The 22,828-nt window shown below is 39.7% G+C and overlaps 1 protein-coding gene across 1 annotated transcript; it reads left to right on the forward strand.

Annotated features, from left to right (window-relative positions):
• Positions 1–1,281: 1,281 nt before the first annotated feature.
• On the forward strand, positions 1,282–13,134 carry LOC125287626 (dynein axonemal assembly factor 3-like). Its single transcript, XM_048233555.1, has 12 exons — positions 1,282–1,414; positions 1,684–1,765; positions 3,508–3,614; positions 3,716–3,809; positions 4,063–4,217; positions 4,387–4,563; positions 5,201–5,323; positions 6,824–6,946; positions 7,034–7,301; positions 12,367–12,481; positions 12,628–12,702; positions 12,809–13,134. Exons 1-12 carry the CDS (start codon positions 1,358–1,360, stop codon positions 12,945–12,947), a joined length of 1,515 nt encoding a protein of 504 aa, XP_048089512.1. The 5' UTR covers positions 1,282–1,357; the 3' UTR covers positions 12,948–13,134.
• The last annotated feature ends 9,694 nt before the right edge of the window (positions 13,135–22,828 follow it).

A 22,828-nucleotide genomic window follows, 5' to 3' on the forward strand; every position in this document is an offset into this window, starting at 1 on the left:
CTTTTTTGCCTAGAGAGCCACTTTTACCAATTTTTTATTTTTTTATCTCAGAAGAGCCACATAAAGACGGTTACAAAAAAAGTTTGGATATTTAACGTACAGTTACTTTCATTCAACAGAGGATTTTTAAATACTTTTTCTACTCGTTTTAAAAGTAGGCCTAATGTGCAAGTTGAAATGTAAAGTGGAATGACAGAAGTATAGGCCTTAGGCTTCCCATGTACTGTAGGCTAAACACCACCCCCTATTTTTCCAGTGTCCTTTGGTATGCAAAGTAACATCATAGTTAACAACACAACACTCAATTTTCGTTGACATGTCATTGGTGAAATTAAACATTAGGCATACCAGATATTAGATTTGGTGATTGCCTTGGAGTCTGGCTGGCTCATATTCAGTGAGGTGAAGTTTCATGCAAGAATTGAGGCTGTCCATTTAAGGGCAACTCCAAACTGTCATATCCATAACGGCAACTAAATACCATGGCATTGTGTTGGGGTTATGGATGTGACAGTTTTGTGCAAAACTGCCCTTAAACGTGAGCGCATGTTTGTCTTTATATTTTTCATATGTGAGAGATTTCTCACATGCAAGTGGAACCGAACAGGGTTAACACAGCAATACTAACTCGTTCCAGTGTGCGATATAACGGGCAGTTCATTTCGCATTTTCAGAATCAGTCTTCGGATGGAAACTTTCCCATTTCAGCCCGCTTGTGTTCGCGCTCGCAAGCTGTGGTCGCTGACGTTTCCTTTTTGACATTTTCCTTATCTAGCCTACAGCAAGCGCACACATCAACAATAACAAAGTGTTCTCGTTGACTGAAATGGAGGGAAATCGGTGATTTTGTTTTATATTGACTTGGCAACAAACCGCGAATGTAACAATATTGTGCAGGCTACGGTTACGGAGTCAAGTAAGGTGGAAAGTTATATAGGCTAAATTACTCAGATAGACCTACATTTGAATTAAATACTCATTAATTATTTGCAAAAGCTGAGCCGCATCAGAGGGATCAAAGAGCCGCATGCGGCTCCGGAGCCGCGGGTTGCCGACCCCTGATCTAGGCTATCTATCTATCTATCTAGGTATTTTTCTAAACTTTGGGAACATTGGGATTCTTGGGCCTTTTTTTTCCTTACTCAGGACATATTGAGGATACAAATTCAGTTAAGCTTTTTTCTGTTGCAATTTGTTCAACGTTGACCCCTATTTTGACTCAACCGTCTCTGACTCTGCTTTGCTCTGACCACATGACTTTCCGCGCTTTGGTTGCCAGGTAACGTGAACATAAACAGTCCGGAGCAAAGATAGAGCGAGCGAAGCGGGTCATGAGGATTTCTTGGCGAGATTCTGGATGGTCCCTGATTGTCTGAGGAACATTTGCCATTCTTTTTTAATGTCTTTTGCAAAGGTAATGGATAGCCTGTTGCCAATTGGTTTTCTTGCGTCCATTTCAGAGCGTTAAATAGCGGCACTTTATTTGTTAGACTGCTATAATCAGAGGCGGACAAGCTGACCTACCTGGCTGCTAATTAGCTGGCTTGTTAACGTAGATGGTTGAATCACATATTTGGCAAGTTTTGGTTTCTGAACCTGGGATGTCCATTGTCCACCTCTGATATAATTAGTTCACACGGTGACGTGATGTTAACGCTAGCATTGTGTGTTTTTTCTGGAAAGATGTCTGCAGGAAGGACCATGGAAGGTGCAGGTTGTTCTACGTGGTGGGGCTTTAGCCCAGCTTTAGATCTCCTAGACGTTGGTGAGGCTAGCATGATTAAATATTTCTTGATGGGAATCACAGCTAACGTAGCCTACATTAAGCTATAGGCCTACATAGCATAACGACTGAATTGCGGTAAAATTAGATTCAGATTGGATATTCAGCAGACATTCGGCTGAGTTGATTTTACTGTTACAAACATGCCTTGTTAGTTGTGTGTGGCGCATGAGATTCTAGGGGCCAATCCCGTTTACAGAGCTATTCATGTCACAGCCTACATTTTGTTAAAAGAAGACTTAATTTAGTGTTTGGAAGCAGCAATATCTCACTTGTAATAACACGCTAACGCAAAACAGTAGAAACACACCGCACACGTTATAAAGAATCTATTGCTATGGACTACCTTTCACAGCAGTTGGTTTTTCAAAATAAAAGTCCGACATCTCTATAAAACAAGAAAGAAGAGCTGCAGAACAGGGTTCAAATGGTGTGAATTATTTGGCCACAAGTGCACCACAGCCTGAAATATTGGCATGGGAATATTGTATGCATTGTTGAATAGAGAAGAAGGACTATTATTTTGAAAAACCAACTGCTGTGAAAGGTAGTCTACGACAATAGATTGTTAATAACGCTTGCGGCAAGCTTGTACTGTTTTGCGCTAGCGTGTTATTACAAGTGAAATGTTACAAGTGGCCCCCAAGCAGCAAATTAAGTCTTATTTCAAAAAATATGGGCTGTGATACGAAAAGCTACAGAAGAGGGATCGAATGGTGTGAATTATTTGGCCACAAGTGCACCACAGCCTGAAATATTGGCATGGGAATATTGTGTGCATTGTTAAATACAGCAGTAGGACTATTATTTTGAAAAACCAACTGCTGTGAAAGGTAGTCTACGGCAATAGATCGTTTATAATGCTTGCGGCGAGCTTGTACTGTTTTGCGTTAGCGTGTTATTACAAGTGAAATGTTACAAGTGGCCCCCAAACACCAAATGAAGTAATTATTTCCAAAAATATGGGCTGTGATACGAAGACCTCCAGAAGAGGACTAATATGGTGTAATTTATTTGGCCACAATTGCGCCACACCCTGAAATATTGGCATGGGAAAATTACGTCAATTGTTGTATAGAGATGTAGGACTTTTATTTTGAAAAAAAATAACTGCTGTGAAAGTCAGTCCATACCAATAGATTCTTTATAATGTTTGCGGTGTGCTTCTACTCTTTTGCGTTAGCAAGTTATTACAAGTGAAATGTTACAAGTGGCCCCCAAACACAAAAAACTAAGTCTTATTTCCAAAAAATATGGGCTGTGATATGAAGAGCTGCAGAAGAGGGTTCGAATGGTGTGCATTATTTGGCCACAAGTGCACCACAGCCTGAAATATTGGCATGGGAATATTGTGTGCATCATTGAATACAGAAGGGGGACTATTTTGAAAAACCAACTGCTGTGAAAGGTAGTCCAGAGCAATAGGTTGTGTATAACGTTTGCGGCGTGCTTCTACTGTTTTGCGTTAGCATGCTATTACAAGTGAAATATTGTGGCTTCAAAATACCAAATGAAGTCTTCTTTTCACCAAATGTGGGCTGGAGACCTCTGTAAACGGGATTTAATTGTGTGATTTATAAGCCTAGAATCTTAGATGTGTGCGACACACCATTACCAAGCAACGTTGTAACAGTAAATCAACTCGAATGTCTGCCGAATATCCAAAATCATTCTAATTTTACTGCACTTACGACTGAATAGCAATCTCTGTTGAAAACATAAAGGTCCAGAGAGACAACAGGGAGAGGTGAATATCTTACTTGTGGGCTGCAGTGACCCTCGGCACATCCTTAAGACTATTGCTGGTATGAAAGACACAGACACACTATCGGTAAGTGATCGTAAGATGTAATACAGACTAGCACCATATAACTTATTCAATTATCCTTAATTGTTTGCTTTTACAGACATTTATGGTTTATATTTTTTAAGGTGTGGGTAATTGAGAACAGTACGGAAGTTGTGGCACGACAGTTGCTTCTTCTCTTCCTTTCGTTAACCTCAACCAACGGCTTGGGGATGCATGGTGAGTCTTATATTCTGTTTATATTTTTAATAGAGACAATTGAGTAGAGTAAAGGATCATAATTATGTTTTTGTAGTATGTTTACTTATTGGACAAGGCAGATCAACAGGTTTTTTGTGGTTTCTTTATTACATCACATGATGCTACCTAAAACATTGAGTGCACGTTGGCTGGCTCTACACAGTGTTAAGAATCTGCATAAAAAACTCTTATTCTCTTACTGTTATTGTGTGTTTTGGTTGTGTGATTGCAGAAAAGGTGGAAGTGTTTCTAGAGGTATTTGGGAACTCAGAGATTCGTAATCAGACTGAAGAAATCCTAAGATATGCTGCCACTCAGCTCTCGTTATCAGTATCTGACATGCTTAGTACACAAATTCATCCCTGCCTGGACACAGGGCTCCTTAAGGTGAGACACAAGCTTTTCAGCTTTCACACACAATCTCCATGTGATAATGTTCTCAGAATGAGGTCTAAAGGTCACCACTATTCTGTTACCCACAAACCTGTAACAAATGTATGTTACCTCCCTTACTGTACTATACTATCTAAGGGTGATTTCTGCCCCTTTGTCCCAGTATAAGGAAAGAGATGAGTTGGCATGGATCTTCAAGCAATGGCTGAAACCTCCATCACATGGCCCACTTATGAGTAAGGCCTGGGATGGTCGTGTGAGGCAGTATTTGGGCTCCCGATATGACTCTAAACATGGCTGTTATGACTGGGATCTCACCATGAAGCTTTATCAGAAAGGGGTTTGTACAATTTACACAATACACAGTATTACCAATCCACCAAACCTGAATGATGTGCTTAAAGATGCAACATAGTCCGGCAACCCAGAGCCTTTTGATCAAACGAAAATGTATTGCCTGGCAACTCAAAGCTGTCAGCTCTAGCTGGAACTGTTTTTTTGTGGCGGTCTGAAAAACAATCAACATAAATACTTAGAAAAGAACATACTCTGGTGTCTTTAAACTAAATGAGTTGGTAATGTAACTGTTGTATAAAAGCAATATGACACTTGTTGTTGTGGGGTTGGTAAAGGATATCGCCACAGCTGTAATTATTAGAATTATTAGAATTACAGCCATGGCGATATCCTTTCCTGACCCTATTCCCACTCGTGTCATAATAATGATATTATTAAGGACATATATGAAAAAACGACATTTTCAAACACTATCATTTCAGATTTACCACCCAGCCCTACTTGAAGAATGAATGAATAGAAAGGGGGACAAACAGCCTACATACTTTTTGCCATAAAGTGTATTTTGCAGACTTTTTACATGCCTCAGAATGTAAAGGCTGTTTGGTCCTGTTTTGCATGTACATCAGCTTTTCATTGCCTTTTGTGACTTATGTGGCTGTTTTCTCTAATTCGTATAGTGTGGTGTCATCAGTAAGCAACAGTATGTGAAGTGGCGGGATACAGGTTTGGCTTTTGAGCTTAGAGAAGGAAATTACCAAATAGCCAATCAAAGTCTGCTCTCCAACCGCATATTTGGTCATGTAAGTAGAACTACAACTGCTAGCATTAAATAAAGCCCGAATTCCAAAAAGTTGGGATGCTTTGTAAAATGTGAATTAAAAAAAAGAACGCAATGATTTACAAATCATGTCAACCCTATATTTTTAATTGAGAATAGTTCAAAAACAACATAGCAAGGAAATATAAGCACACTTTGAATTTGATGCCAGCAACACGTCTCAAAAAAGTTGGGTCAGGGGCAACAAAAGGCTGGAAAAGTTGTGTAATGATAAAGACAATAAAAGGAGGAACATTTTACAACCTATTGGGTGAACTGGAACCATGCATGGGGATAAAAAAGCACCCCAGAGAGTCTCTCAGAAGTAAAGATGTGGAGGTATTCATCATTCTGTGTTACCTGTATGGGCAAATGATGAAACAATATAAGAATAATGTTTCTTATCATGAAATTGTAAAGGATTTGAGGATTTCAGCATCTACAGAACATAGTGTCATTAAAATAATATCAGAATCCAGAGAAGCATATAAAACAAGGGACAGGGCTGAAAACAAAATATTAGAAGCCTGTGGTCTTTTGGACCTCAGATGGCACTGCATTAAAAGCAGACCTTTTTCTGTAAAGAAAATAATTGTATGGGCTCAGGAAAACTTCTGCTAACCATTGTCTATGAACACAGTTTAATGCTCCATTCACACATGCCAGTGTGTACCATAGAGTGAAGAAATTTTGTTTAGACATGATACAGAAATGCTACCCATGCTACCTGAGCTAATTTAAAATTGACTGAGGTAAAGTGGAAAGGATCCTGTGGTTAGACGAATCAAAATAATTTGCAACTATTTTTGGAAATCATGGACTCCTCAGGGCTCGAGTAGAGGTACTACCAGTTCCAGGTGCATTGGTGCCTATGGCATGGACATTTTGCACATCTGGCAAGGCACAATGTATAAATATATTTATATATATTTATATATTTAAACAGTATTTCTCCATAGAGGAAGAGTCCAGGTGCTAAAATGGCCTGTCTGCAATCCAGACTTGTCTAATTGGGTGCATCATGGAATGAAAAACATGATTAAGAAGTTCCCAGACTGTTGAGCGGCTGAAATTCTGTATCGGGCAGGAATGGGACCACATTTCATTCTCAAAACTAGTAACTAGTCTCCTCAGTCCCTAAACATTTACAGAATGTTAAATGAATGAGTTAAATGAAGAAGTGAAGCAACACACAAAAATGCCCCTGTCCCAACTTATTTGAGACATGTTTTTTTGTTTATTTTTTTCCCAAAAACCAATGAAATTTCTCTCTTTCAACATTGAGATGTTGTCTTTGAACTAATCTCACTAATCTCAATTAAATATAGTGTTGACATGATTTGTGAATCATATCATTATATATACAGTATATATAATGTATGTATGTATATAATTTAAAGCTTCCTAGCATGTATATAATTTAAAGCTTCCAAGCTTCTACTTACATGCTTGAATATTGCATTGATGTATGTTTTTGTTTCAGAGGAGTGGGAAGGTTGCAGTAAGAGGATACTGGGGTGACATTGTAACCAGCCCATACCTTTGTTTTGGCATTGAGACGGATGACAAGAAGCTACTCAAAAAGCACAACAACCAGCATGTTAAGGTTAGAGAAAAATTGCAAATTAAATTAAATTTATTCCGAAAATTAGTAAACAGGAGAGTGATTTTTGTATTCTTCTGTCTCTATTAGACAGCACAAGACATCTCCTTTGCAAATGTGCTGGCACTGTTCCAGGCCCTATCCAACAGGGGGAGCCCTCCGACAGCTTGTCTGCAGGCCAGTAAAAACAACAACCGAGAGGAAAGTCAGTCCCAAACATCTGAGATACAGTTAGAGTCAAATTCTTCAGCTAGTCACAGAAAAGAAGAACTTCAAAAACATTATGACCATCCAATCGGTGGCATTTCAGAGGAATGCCAGCCTCATTCAGAGACGAAGGAGAAAGCCATGCATTATGGTAATATATTTGGTTAAAATATTACTGCTTATAAATGTATCACTTGTGTAAAGTAATTTAATTAAGAGTGACTTTCCACTGGTGGAGACTGAAGAATACTGATAGTGTTTGAATAAGAATGTGCATCAGAGTTTGTTCAGATTAACCACTCACCTGTCAATCAAAAGTTTTAGAGACTTGTGGCAGCATGCAGTTTTAAACCCTTTTATCTCAAATCTCCATCTAGTTTCCATGTTTTTGATTGTTGGTGTAATGTGATATAGCATGAGTGTTCTACAATTTAGTACAACGTTGTAGCTTAAAGAACAGTGTGAGAGTTCATTTGTGCTGTACAATTTAGCACAATTATTTTTGTGATACAGGTATGCTAGTGTGTCATAGATTTAATATATGCAGCCTATTTAACCAAGATGTGGACCCAAGACACACAGCTTATTTTAACCAAGACGTAGACTTAAAACAAACAAGCTGCTTCAGATGCATTTTGTCATCCGTTGTTCCCCTACTTATTATGACCGCCGAAGCGGTCATATAATGATTGTCAAAGTTTTTTTTTTTTTTCCTGTCATCTACTTCCTGAATTTTTGGTCAACGATACCCGAACTGCACCAAATTTTATGTGTATGATTGACCTGGCATTCTCTGGGGGTATGCCAGGTTTCGTAGAATTTCATCCATGGGGGGGTCTAAAAAAATTAGGTTATGTGTACATTTAGTGACTATACACTCATTGGCCTGTAGATGGCGGTGCACACACACACACAGGCACGCACATACTATCGGTATTAGAACGGCCGATACATAATTACAAATTCAGTAGGATTAAAAGAAAGCCAAATATTCATCATCATCATCATCATGGCTGCATTTCCAGTATTAGCGATATGTAGTCGTTTGTCCACTAGATGGCGCATCGTTGCAGTGAGACGTAATTTTGTTTGGAATGGACGCTTCCTACAAGGACTGTAGTTTACCGCAGAGACCGTCTAATAAGGATAGGATGATTTTCACATAAAATGTAATTCCCAATTCTTCTTGAAACCGAAATAAATCTGAGAATGTTTATCGGACATGCTTGGTTTTTACTGCAGGTACGTTAATCTTATAATATCAATAAGGACCTAGGTACATAATGTTACCGTTAGCGTTGGTTGAGTGATGGAGGCCAATTTGATTGCATTTGTAGAAAACTATAAATGCGGTTATACCAAGGAAATTGATAGCAGCACTGGAATTGTATCTTTCGACTGTCATCTCATTCTGGCCTACTAACAAGCTAAGTAAGTTAGCCACAACGTTCCCTAACGCGATGGTTTTCTAATGGAAAAAATACCTGAAAGATAACCTGTCTATGATGGAAACACCGGGCTGGGACATTTCTGCTTGCTAAATAGTTTTTTTTTTGTTGTATATTTATAGGTATATTTGGTCACAGTCCTTGGTGGCCCTGTCAGTGCTATGTAAAGTGTTGCATTAAGACTATTTTCAAAATGAACGCACCCGTGATGATCTACATCTAAACCAAATATTTTAGAGCGCACTTTGAGAGATGTATCTAAGGCAGGGCTGTACACATAATGGTAATATTATTTGTTGCACGTGCTACAAAAATCATTCTGTGCAATGGAAGATTTACCAATGTTACACCGGTCTGATACAGTTTTGCCTATATGTAATGGATGCCAGCTAGCTTAGCTGTGCTTGTGGAACGTTGGTAAACCTCACTCCCCGACACCTCAAGAGTGCTGCTGGCATGCGAGCCAGTAGCCTGGACTATTGGCTCAATCCGAGGTGCTGCTGTTCGCGGGTTCGAGTCCGGGCGCGTGCAGGGCTGAATCGCGCAGGTTCAACACAACGCAGGTTACATATACATGCGTGAGACTGAGACGCCTGTTTATTTGTTTTAAGTGCGTGCAGGGTGTGAGAGAGGAATCGATGTGCTTTGATTCCAGCTTGGTAGTTGTAGTCTGTGAGATTAAAAAGCATGTGTGTGTGAAGTATCCAAACAATGACACCTTCATTATGGCTTTCATTATGGCTGCTTTAGCAACACACCTTAAGCTACTGTGTAGTGGGTCCCATTTTGAAGTGGCTACTTCATTCGCGCTTTCCGTGATTTATGGAGCTGCGTGAATTTTATTACAACTTTTCGCCACGATATGGCAGCTTAAGTCCGCTTGATACTGTAAGCCTACAGTGTAAGGCGTAAGCCATTGGTTTCCAAAGGAGATTTTATTTGTGTCGCCAGCATAGCCTATTGTCATATTTTGTACCGCTATGCGGTACATCTAGTTGTCACCTTAGTTGTGTTATGTTATGATGTCCGATTTTTTTAGTATGTTTTTGGGCTCTTATCCTAAAATTAGATAGGACAGTGAAGATCGACAGGAAGTGGGTGAGAGATAGAGAGAGATTGTGTGGGATATATGTAGGTATATCGGGAAATGACTGCAGGCCAGATTTAAAACTGTGTAGTCACTTGGGCCCTCTCACAGAATTGGACATATAGGATCACTATGACATTTCTTGGATGCATGTCAAATTTCATGAAATTCCATCCACAGGGGCACTACAACATATGGATTCTATATCTCAAAAATAGCTTAAGCTTTGATTTTGAAATTTGGTATGTTTACACTTGGCTTCATTTTGTCACATCTTCGTAATTCACATTTGGCTCACTCAACTAGTGCTGAACAGAAATTCAGCTACCAAAATAAGGGATGGTGCTAGATTGGATCAGCCGTAGCCTGGGTGCCAGCCAAACTTAGCCCCGCCCACAACATTTGAGGTCGGGAAGTTCGGTCTGGCATTGCTCCGTTGTGGAGCAACTATGCTCGAACCAGGGGGTCAGGATTTGAAGGGTTAGCCTCAGCCACTTAGCATGGCATTTGGCCGCCAACATTTTTGAAAACATGGCGTTACATGGTTGCAACTTCCGGCACCAGTCTTTACATGCTAATTGGTAGATGACGGCTCATGCACGAGTTTAGTGTTGGGCACAAGCGTCCTTGTGCGTCCATGTTGGTTTGCATTTCTAGAAGACGACAAATAAAACAACTAACTACATGGATTAAGCTACTGATACTTGACTTAGGGCCCGTCCCAATACCTCCCCTACCCCTAGATTTTTGCCCTAACCCTCATTTTTGTGCGCGCACGTGTAGGGCTAGGGTGTCCCATTACTTTAGGGAGCAAGGGGAAGTGCTATTTTTCCCTTAAAATCAACCCCTTAAAATATAGCCAGGACCGATGCAGGCTTAAAACGAAGTGGGAGATGAAATTACCCAGGATACCGTGCGAGCCGGCCTTTTTTCATAATTTTTTCATATATTTTCGCAAATAAGCATATTCAAATTTCGAAATATGTTGGAATATGTTAGTTTGATGCACATCTGATGGACTGTTGAGTTTTGAACACTAACGTTAGAAATATCTCACGAAGCTATCTATGTTCATGATGCTTTGAGAGAGTCCCATCAAATAACGTTATATATCTGATCTGGTTAGTTTTGTCAATATTTAAGGTGTGTGTTCTGGCGTTCACATGAACACGAATATCTTTGTTGATTAACCAGACGTAGATAAACCAGCACAGCCCACACAACAATGACCGCTGGAATGGGCATGTTCCTGAATGAAAATAGTAACAGGCTACTACCAGTAGACACGCCAAGGCCTTCAAGCTGGACGTAGGTGAGCACGCTTAAGCTACAAATTTGCATATAGTGGTGTCCCAATTCATAGGGAAAGATCTTCACCTCCACTTCCCTTGTTGAGGGGGCTTTAATGTTGAGGGCAATCATAACCAAGTGGAAGTCTTAAGGGGGGAGAAATGGGACGGGCCCTTAATGCCTACATGGTTAGGCTGTATTATACCAGACTTTGTGGTAAATAAAAGGAAAAAGTAAATGTTGTTATACCAGGATATTATTTGCCTTATGTGTGGATTAACAAGGTATTGACTATGACCATACATTTTAGCAGATGCATAGCAATGACCTATAGCCAATTATTAGCCTACTTGTTGCGTTGTGTATGAAACGCACACGACTGTAAGTTCCTACCTGTAGTCGATGACAACGCAACGTTCCAAACTTTTTTGGCTGAAGTAGCCATGGGCCATTGAAATGAATGGGGGCAGGACTTGCATTGTGACATGTTGTTACCTCGTTCGTTTGAAATCTCTGATTGACCACCTGTTCGAGGGATTTGCGACAGCCTTCCCCAGCTGTTTATAACATGTTTGTAGCACATCGGTGTTCAACAGAATTATTTTTTAAAACGGAGGGGAAAAATCAGTTTTTCCCAATAACCTACCCTGCTAAGTATCTCGATTTCGCTAACAGGTGTTGTAGGATATATTGACGGCACAATAACTTTTACAAAAGACCAGAAAACAATGTTAAGGTATTTGTGGAGAAGAAGGATGGTTTGTGTGCTATTTTGTTGCTCTGATTGGTTAGGTCTATGCAATTGAGTGCAGAGGCATTCCCCCCCTGTACCGGTTGAAACACGCCCCATAATTATGTCCCAATGGAGCAGTATTAGACTCATATTCTGACTAGAATTTGAGTATGACAACGTCAGGCTAGATCAGCCGGGTGCTCCTGGTGACACTCAAGCTGTAGTACCTCAGTACAGTTAAAATCCTGTGTTTGTACAGGCAGTCACATTCCTCTGTTTCCCTCAGTAGCTTCCTGTAAAGTCCAAACACTGGATTTATACTGTTTCTTCACAATTACTGAGTTAAACATGCCGTGGTGTCTTGTAAGGATCCTTTTCATGTTGCACAGCACTTCTGATTCTGTTAAGAAGCACAAACACAATGTAAATTCTGCCTACATAGCATAGCTTTGTAGCCGCCAATAGGAGGATAACCGATTGATTTTCACCAATTGTAAACACTTGAGGCCTTACAGAGAGTCCCTCTATTTCTATTTCCGTTTAGTTAACATTATGCGAATTCTGCTCTTTTTTCAACATCACATTTATAATGTTAGAGTGTCCTAATGTATTTCAGTTTTCTACTAAAAACAAACTCCGTCTAACTGCTGTCTTACAGAGCTCATGACTGTGAATGGTGTGAGGGTTTTCTTCCTCCCTCTTGACTCTCTATCAAAACTCCCTGAGAAGCAAAGATATTCCCAGTTCTTTAATACCATCTATTGTTCAGCTAGGTAAGATACATACAGACGTACGTCACACACGTCCACAGACACAAATGTATGTGCAATGTTATGATGTGTAAAATATTTAGCACGTTCTTTAAGTCTGTTATAACAGATCTAATTCAGCGCATGTAAACTCTTTCTCTCCCCCTCAGCATGGCCCATACCTTAAAACCATCTCTGAAATTAATAAGCGCATCTGAAGCCATTCTCATAGTGGAGCTGGGCAAGTGAGTCTCTTTATGTTCAACCTAGGAATTTCCTATATTCTAAACCAGATTAAGACAGATTTATGTTAGTTGACTCCTTCTGTCTAATTGTATGTGTCTATTTCAGGTACCTGCTGGACCTGTCCAAAGAGCAAGAGGCTGGTTTTACGCAGAAAATAAAAGAAATCACTCTAACGGCAGGTTTCAGTCCTACACTGGAGAGCACCAGTGATGTGCATGCTGTGTTCACACTGCAGCAACAATGATAACGTCAAGGTGATGTATTCAACATATTGAGGATGGAGGACATATGGATATATTAATTATATTGTGTGTTGCCTCTGTTTCTGGAGTGACATGCAGTGTCATAAGTGATGCTGTAGCATCTTGTGGTTGTGGCTTTCTTTTTAAACTTTATGATTAAAATCTTTCTGTAGTGAAGATAAAATGGAATTTTGGCTATAGGTGTTGTTTTGTTTTGGTTATGTAACGATAAATAGTGAGATATTTTTACAAGAAAGAAAAGAAGAAAGAAGTCATTCATCTTGGAAGTCAGTCTTGCAGACAAAGAATAGATAGATAGATAGATAGATAGATACTGTAGATAGATAGATAGATAGATAGATACTTTATTGATCCCTAGGGGAAATTCAAGGTCACAGTAGCATACAGACAACATACACACACACATTCACTAACAGCAGAAAAAGTAATTAAAAGTATTTAATATAAAAAACACAACTAAGTAATAAGGACTGTAGAAGATAAAGAATATACTAAATATACTAAAATACAAATTATACTAAATAAAAACTTAATCTAAATCAATTCTAAAAAACAGTATCCACATAGTGGGTGATTAATCAATCAGGTGCGCTTGCAATGACTGAAGCAGGGACTGAGCCTGTGGTCCTCTGTGCATAAGGTAAGGTAAGGTGCTCTTTGTGAATGAGTCATGGTGCAAATGAGTAAGTCAAACAGTGCAACAGTGCAAGAATAAAGTCTATATATCTATATATAAATAACTATATTAACAAGGTATAAGTGTGGTCACAGTTCGGCTGTGGCATGGAGGGAGGGGTTGTGCATATGTGCTAATAAAGCACGCAAACAGTGTGTAACAGAATGTATGTTGAAAAAGACATTAAACAGTATAAATGCAAGTGACGATTATGGACACTCTAAGCACCTCTGGTTTTGCAGTCTTTGTCATCAAACAATTTGTTCACATTTGATGTGTGTGCCAAATACACTCACATCTGATGTGTGCACCAAATTAGCTTTTTAGGAGGCACTATTCTGGGCTCCAGGGTGCAACCAAAAAGCTGGCCTAAAATTACCTAAAATATTTCCTGTCTAACTCTGTGTGCATACGGAACATTATTTTTTCCCACATTCTACAATAGTGGAGGCAAACATGAAGCACTAGCACCAGGGTAGAGGAGTGGCCATAGGAAATAAAAACAAAGGAGATCTTGTCTTTGAGCTCATTTTAACATCAATATGAGATTCTTAATTTGAGCTCGTCTCAGCTCAAGTCCAATTTTAAAGGAGTAGTTCAGTATTTTTTAACCGAGGGTCTATTTCTGGATGTCTAAATTTTCTGTGTTGTTTTCAGTTAGACCAGAATGCATTCACATGCAATGCAACAAAATATCCATATACCGTAACTGAGGCCTGGGGACAGTGTCTCTACCTCAAAGTAAATAAGGCCACTGACTGGTCAAACTATCGTTACAAGTTTATACTACTATTGAGAGGGGCCCTGCAGACAAACCGAAGTGTTTTTGCCTTTGTAAATGTAAAGAAAACAAGTTGTTTGTACAGTCAGTGTAATCTGCAATACTCTCCTTCCATTTGCTGCCATCTTGCATGTTGCAACTAGAAAGTCTTAAGTCAGTTACCAAATTATCTTCCTTTTGCTTCCATTGACAGTAGTTAGCACCGCAACATCGCAAGATGTTGACGAATGGAAGAAGAGTAAGGTAATGCACTGGCAGACTGAATGTTAGCAATAACAAAAAAGCCTTTCTTTTACCTTAGAAGTTGTAATGTTTTCTTGCTAAAATTTGGTCTCAGCAGCTTTGTGAATAGCTTTTAAGAGTTCTCTTAGCGGTTAGATAAAATATTTTCTGAATACAGGCCCAGAACAGCCCATCGTTGTTACATGACTAAGATGGAAACTTAGTCCTGACTGATTTGCAAGGTGGAGTTCTCTAGCCAAACTCATTTGCTTTGTGAATAGAGTTTGGACACTCACGATTGGGAAACCTTTCCAACACTAGCATGGTGACAGGCATAGACATAGCGTTAACTTTGAAATCATTGGTCCACCCTAACCAATCACATTGATCAGGGATTCCTAACGTTACTTCCTACTTCGCCTAAACCAGGGGCCGGCAACCCACGGCTCCGGAGCCGCATGTGGCTCTTTGATCCCTCTGATGCGGCTTAGCTTTTGAAAATAATAATCTATCTGAGTAATTTATATAACTTCCTACCTCACGTGACTTCGTAACCGTAGCCTGCACAATATTGTTACATTCGCGGTTCATTGCCATGTCAATATCAAACAAAATCACTGATTTCCCTCTATTTTAGTCAACAAGAACACTTGTCTTTAATTGTTATTGTTGATGTGTGCGCTTGCTGTAGGCTAGATAAGGAAAATGTCAAAGAGGAACCGTCAGCGACCACAGCTTGCGAGCGGGAACACAAGCAGGCTGAAATGGGAAAGTTTCCATCCGAAGACTGATTCTGAAAACACGAAATAAACTGCCTGTTATATATCGCACACTGCAACGAGTTAGTATTGCTGTGTTAACCCTATTCCACTTGCATGTGAGAAATCATTCTCACATATGAAAAATATAAAGACAAACCTGCGCTCACGTCCATAACGCCAACACAATCCCATGGTATTTAGTTGGCGTTATGGATACAGTTTTGCGTGGAGTTGCCCCTAAATGATGACAGCCTCACTTCTTGCATGAAACTTCACCTCACTGAATATGAGCCAGCCAGACTCCAAGGCCTTCACCAAATCTAATCTCTGGTAGGGCTAATGTTGAATTTCGCCAATGACATGTCAATGAAAATTGAGTTGTGTTGTGAACTATGATGTTACTTTGCATACCAAAGGACACTGGGGAAATAGGGGGTGGTGTTTAGCCTACATGGGAAGCCTAAGGCCTATACTTTTGTCATTCCACTTTACATTTCAAGTTACGTGCACATTACTTTTAAAACTAGTAGAAAATGTATTAAAAATGTGTATTTTTTAATGTATTAAAAAATAACGTACAGAAAGTAACTGTACGTTAAATATCCAAACTTTTTCTTGTAACCGTCTTTATGTGGCTCTTCTGAGATTAAAAAATAAATAAATTTGGTAAAAGTGGCTCTCCAGGCAAGGTTGCTGACCCCTGGCCTAAACTGTACAAACTGAAAATAAACAGCATTGGCAATCAGGAAACGATGCATGTTGGCCTACCTTTGCTGTAAATAAATGTACACATTCTTCCAACTACATTTTTTGATGTTTGCAGGTGTTGCTACCAGGGTAGGAATTTCACGGCGGCCACGACGGCCATGGCCGTCGTTGCCCCTTGCGTTGGCCGCATACCGGAATTTTCCTTTAGTGATCACAAAATGCTAAGCATTCATTTAGGCTATTTGAGTTTCTTAAAGCTGAGCTGTCCTTAAAGTAAAAAAAATTCCGGTATTTAGCACTTTGGGTCCCCTTTCTGGTTTGTTTCGGATGAACTAGAGTGGTGGACACCGAAATTTGGACGATTGGTCCTGTCTCGACTTTTCTGACTCGTTTTGAATCGCCTTTGACTACTCAGAGTGGCTGCCAACAGGCATACTCAAATACTCATGTCTTAAAACAACCCTTAACGTTCGTTTTCAAAACTGTGCAACTAACCGAGTGGTTAGTGGTGTTCGAGAGAAATCAGAGTGGAGAAATCTGAAACCGTAGCCCGTTTGAGTTCGTTTAGACAGCGAAACCGCACATCCTGCTTGCGTATCGATGATGTCATCCCCACACCTCAGCTGCCCTGGACTTGCACTTATAGTATTGCCTAACAATACTAGTTTTCATACATGACATTACCTACGATTACACTCCGTTAAGATAAATATCACAACTGATGCTGCGCAGCGCCGATAGCTTATGACTTGGTGGACTGAACACTGTTTTTCCCGGTGTTTTTTTTTTATGCATTCTAGCTACCGTCAGTGACCGAGAGAACTTATGTTATTAGGAAAGTGCGGTGTAAGTTTAGGCTACATTCATTTGTGCGTAGTGCCAGTGTCATTCATTTATTTTACATGTCTTACAACATATATACATGCATTCACAGTCGAGTGAAATCAGATATAAGCATACAAAGACGCTTAGAACTCACGTTAAGCCGATGGTAGCACACTGAATGCGAATGCACGATTTGATGCAGGCAAAAGTATTGACTGTTACTAACGAAGGTTTTATAGCAATAGAATAGCCTAGAATATATAGCGACAGAATAGCCTAGAACTTGGGTAACGTTAAGCCTTGCGTTTAGTAGCCTAATTGCGGTGATAGCCAAAACTAATGTGAATCACGGACTATCCTACAACCAAAGAAAGTAAAGGTGATTAGTAGGCCTACCTGCGTTAGCCAAATAAAGGACGGGACTGCACCCTTCACAAACCGTAAAATAAAGTTTATTAGTTTTACAGTTGGCTACAGTTGACAGTTCACCATCAGTCCACACAAACAATTCTGGTTTCCTTGCACTAGACATTTCGCCGTAGCCTATTCTGTCTGTTTTTATTGCGCAAGTTTTGGTGAATTTCTGTAAAGACACAGTGCCACCTATAGGCCTGGGGTATGAAGTAACGTGTTGAGTCGTGTTGAGATGGATCCGTTTGGACGCAAATATTCTTGATACGGTTCCAGGGAAGACGGAGGAAAAAAAGATCGGTTTGGTACGTGTGGACTAGGCCTTAGCTACATTTACATTTAGAGAGTACTCTCTCTCTTCCTTTGATGTATTCAATGCAGATGTAGGTGTGAAATGCCACCGGCTGGGCACCATTTGCTCATACCATGTTCACAATCTCCTTTGTTCTGTCTTTGGGTTACACAAAGACCTTAGGGTTTAACTTTAGTTGAATTATATGTTTGTGTTATTAACTGTAAATGTATTCATGTTTGGTATCATTTTTATAGTCTCAGTACAAGGAATTCAATGAATTAAGTGTAATAATGTTTAGAACATCCTGTATAACATTTCTACCTGAGGAGCCTGCCTAATATGTTAATACTGTGTAGGTGTGTCTGGGTGTGGCTGACGGAAACGGCGGAAAGAGAAAGCCAATCAGAGGACGTTGTACCTATGACCACCACGTGAACCACACCCTTGCAAATTGAGCATATAGGCCAGCCTCTTCCTGTAGTCTTTAGAATTGTAGTCGAAGCTTCCGAGCTGAAAGCTGTATTCTCCCTTGACGCGCCTCATTGAAAAGAATAAACCTGTTTCTTGATTGACCTTCATCTTGACTGAGTTTCCAGCTAACTTTGGTACATGAAAATTACCAACAAAACCCATTCAAAAATGTGGGGGAGATTCACAAAGAGTGGACTGCAGCTGGAGTCAGTGCTTTAAGAACCACCACGCACAGACGTATGCAAGACATGAGTTTCAGCTGTCGCATTCCTTGTGTCAAGCCACTCTTGAACAAGACAGCATCAGAAGCGTCTCGCCTGGGCTAAAGACAAAAAGGACTGGACTGCTGCTGAGTGGTCCAAAATTATGTTCTCTGATGAAAGTAAATTTTGCATTTCCTTTGGAAATCAAGGTCCCAGAGTCTGGAGGAAGAGAGGAGAGGCACAGAATCCACATTGCTTGAAGTCCAGTGTAAAGTTTTCTACAGTCGTGGTCGATGGTTTGGGGTGCCATGTCATCTGCTGGTGTTGGTCCATTGTGTTTTCTGAGGTCCAAGGTCAACGCAGTTTTAGAGTACTTCATGCTTCCTGCTGCTGACCAACTTTATGGAAATGCAGATTTTATTTTCCAACAGGACTTGGCACCTGCACACAGTGCCAAAGCTACCAGTACCTGGTTTAAGGACCATGGTATCCCTGTTCTTAATTGGCCAGAAAACTTGTCTGACCTTAACCCCATAGATAATCTATGGGGTATTGTGAAGAGAAGGATGTGATACGCCATACCCAACAATACAGAAGAGCTGAAGGCCACTATCAGAGCAACCTGGGCTCTCATAACACCTGAGCAGTGCCACAGACTGATTGACTCCATGCCATGCCACATTGTAATTCAGGCAAAATGAGCCCCAACCAAGTATTGAGTGCTGTATGCTCATACTTTTCATGTTCATATTTTTCTAAAAAAACTTTTTTTGTATTGGTCTTAAGTAATATTCTAATTTTCTGAGATACTGAATTTGGGATTTTCATTAGTTGTCAGTTATAATCATCAAAATGAAAAGAATTAAACATTTGAAATATCAGTCTGTGTGTAATGAATGAATGTAACATACAAGTTTCACTTTTTGAATGGAATTACTGACATGATTGAACTTTTTGATTATATTCTAATTATATGACTAGCACCTGTATAAATTTGGCCTCATAAACTCTTAAAGTCGTTGGACCTTCCCTTGCGGATTTTCTTATGTCCTCTGTGACAGACGGTTCTGCAGATATGTCTTTTGCAAGGATCTTGTCAAGCAGTTTCTTCATAGTAAAGATGCTACGGCATTTTCTGTAATACAATATGGATGGTATTCTACCCTTAGAGAGACCTTTAGCAAGATCAAGGATGGATGATAGGCTCTTATTTCAGCTGCTCTCAGTAGTATGTTCCATGACTTTATCATACAGTAGGTGCCACAAGGTTTATCATCTAAACAATGTATTAAACACTCCCCCGGAATTAACCTGACCCTAGCCAGATGAATTTCGCTCCGCCTAGCTCCACTCATCCATCTGGAACTGATCCATTGAATTGTTGCTTCAGAAGGCTGGGCCTAATCAAAAAATGCTTGTATATGATTGAATAAGCCACTTGTCCGTCATCTATTGACGTGCTACTTCAACCACTCACATCGAAGCCAACCCGTGACGCTAATAACAGTGTCACAGTCGCTTCTACGCTATGTCACATCTATGAAACTCCCGCCGTGCCTCCTGATTGGCTGAACCATAAAGTCGGTTGCAGAAATCACTCTCAATGGATAAGGGCCCAGATGGATGTGAGTGAAGCTAGGCGGAGCTACAGCGGATCGAAATTCATCAGGCTAGGGTCAGGTTACCCCTGAATACCACTACATGTACAACAATTTGAAAGCAACAGAGATATATCAGGAATGATGTGCTAAAATGAGGCCCTTTTCTACTCAGCAACTTTGTGTGTGACTGTGTGAGAGAGAGAGACAGAGGGAATATATGAAGTGTGTGTGAGTGAGAGAGAGAGTGTGTGTGTGTATGTGAGGGAGAGAACATGTTTGTGTATGTAGGTATGTGTGTGTGTATGTGATGAAGAGAAAGAGAGTGAGAGTGCAGTGGCTTGAGCTGTGGCTTGACTGTGCATCATCAGTATGCCAATCTCATCAGTACTCTAGCCTACCAACTAAAACTGCTCTCTCACACATAGGCTACATCTCTGTATATTATTTAAGTAAGTATAAGTAAGTATATGAAGAGTTCAGATGCAAAACCCTCTAAATCCGTCTGACCACTTTTCTTTTAAAATGAGCATTTAAATTCAGTCTCCTATAGGTTTTTGCCTATAAATCGATATTTCAGACCAGGAAAGGAGTGGTATTTAGTGGGTTTAGAAGTTAAATTATTTGATTAGCGTATACTATGTGTGGAGAGCATCCCCTCACCATTTTCATCTCATTTTTGACATAGGTGGCATTTAGAGGGTTTTACATCTGAACTCTTCATATACTCTTTTGATCCCGTGAGGGAAATTTGGTCTCTGCATTTATCCCAATCCGTGAATTAGTGAAACACATTCAGCACCTGGCGCAGTGAGCTGCCTGCAACAACAGCGGCGCTTGGGGAGCAGTGAGGGGTTAGGTGCCTTGCTCAAGGGCACTTCAGCCGAGCCTACTGGTCGGGGTTCGAACCAGCAACCCTCCGGTTACAAGTCCGGCTTAACCAGTAGAGCCCGGCTGTCCCCTAATTTTTGTCCTTTCTTTTGTTCACACACAAATTGGGGAAGTCTACAGTACGGTTTACAGCAGACATCATTGCTTGATAATGATGTTAGTACCTTACTTGGGCCGGTTGGGTTATTAGTGGGTTTGATACAGCAAGCCCACTATTGTTCTTCTTAAGTTTACTTATTATTATTAGTGGGTTTGATCCAGCAAGCCCACTATTGTTCTTCTTAAGTTTTCTTATTATTATTATTATTATTAGTGGGTTTGATCCAGCAAGCCCACTATTGTTCTTCTTAAGTTTTCTTATTAGTGGGTTTGATCCAGCAAGCCCACTATTGTTCTTCTTAAGTTTACTTATTATTATTAGTGGGTTTGATCCAGCAAGCCCACTATTGTTCTTCTTACGTTTTCTTATTATTATTAGTGGGTTTGATCCAGCAAGCCCACTATTGTTCTTCTTAAGTTTTCTTATTATTAGTGGGTTTGATCCAGCAAGCCCACTATTGTTCTTCTTAAGTTTTCTTCTTATTATTATTATTATTAGTGGGTTTGATCCAGCAAGGCCACTATTGTTCTTCTTAAGTTTTCTTATTATTATTAGTGGGTTTGATCCAGCAAGCCCACTATTGTTCTTCTTAAGTTTTCTTATTATTAGTGGGTTTGATCCAGCAAGCCCACTATTGTTCTTCTTAAGTTTTCTTATTAGTGGGTTTGATCCAGCAAGCCCACTATTGTTCTTCTTAAGTTTTCTTCTTATTATTATTAGTGGGTTTGATCCAGCAAGCCCACAGCATGGCAAAGCCATGCAAGCCCACTATTGTTCTTCTTAAGTTTTGTTATTATTATTATTATTATTATTAGTGGGTTTGATCCAGCAAGCCCACTATTGTTCTTCTTAAGTTTACTTATTAGTGGGTTTGATCCAGCAAGCCCACAGCATATGGGCTTGCGGAGCAAGCCCACTATTGTTCTTCTTAAGTTTTCTTATTATTAGTGGGTTTGATCCAGCAAGCCCACTATTGTTCTTCTTAAGTTTACTTATTATTATTAGTGGGTTTGATCCAGCAAGCCCACTATTGTTCTTCTTAAGTTTTCTTATTATTAGTGGGTTTGATCCAGCAAGCCCACTATTGTTCTTCTTAAGTTTACTTATTATTATTAGTGGGTTTGATCCAGCAAGCCCACTATTGTTCTTCTTAAGTTTTCTTATTAGTGGGTTTGATCCAGCAAGCCCACTATTGTTCTTAAGTTTTCTTATTATTATTATTAGTGGGTTTGATCCAGCAAGCCCACAGCATGGCAAAGCCATGCAAGCCCACTATTGTTCTTCTTAAGTTTTCTTATTCTTCTTCTTCTTATTATTATTATTATTAGTGGGTTTGATCCAGCAAGCCCACTATTGTTCTTCTTAAGTTTTCTTCTTATTATTATTATTATTAGTGGGTTTGATCCAGCAAGCCCACTATTGTTCTTCTTAAGTTTACTTATTATTATTAGTGGGTTTGATCCAGCAAGCCCACTATTGTTCTTCTTAAGTTTTCTTATTAGTGGGTTTGATCCAGCAAGCCCACTATTGTTCTTAAGTTTTCTTATTATTATTATTAGTGGGTTTGATCCAGCAAGCCCACAGCATGGCAAAAAGCCATGCAAGCCCACTATTGTTCTTCTTAAGTTTTCTTATTCTTCTTCTTCTTATTATTATTATTATTAGTGGGTTTGATCCAGCAAGCCCACTATTGTTCTTCTTAAGTTTTCTTCTTCTTATTATTATTATTAGTGGGTTTGATCCAGCAAGCCCACTATTGTTCTTCTTAAGTTTACTTATTATTATTAGTGGGTTTGATCCAGCAAGCCCACTATTGTTCTTCTTAAGTTTTCTTATTAGTGGGTTTGATCCAGCAAGCCCACTATTGTTCTTAAGTTTTCTTATTATTATTATTAGTGGGTTTGATCCAGCAAGCCCACA

Source organism: Alosa alosa, chromosome 22, assembly GCF_017589495.1.
Source record: "Alosa alosa isolate M-15738 ecotype Scorff River chromosome 22, AALO_Geno_1.1, whole genome shotgun sequence".
In the NCBI taxonomy this organism is placed as follows: Eukaryota; Metazoa; Chordata; class Actinopteri; order Clupeiformes; family Clupeidae; genus Alosa; species Alosa alosa.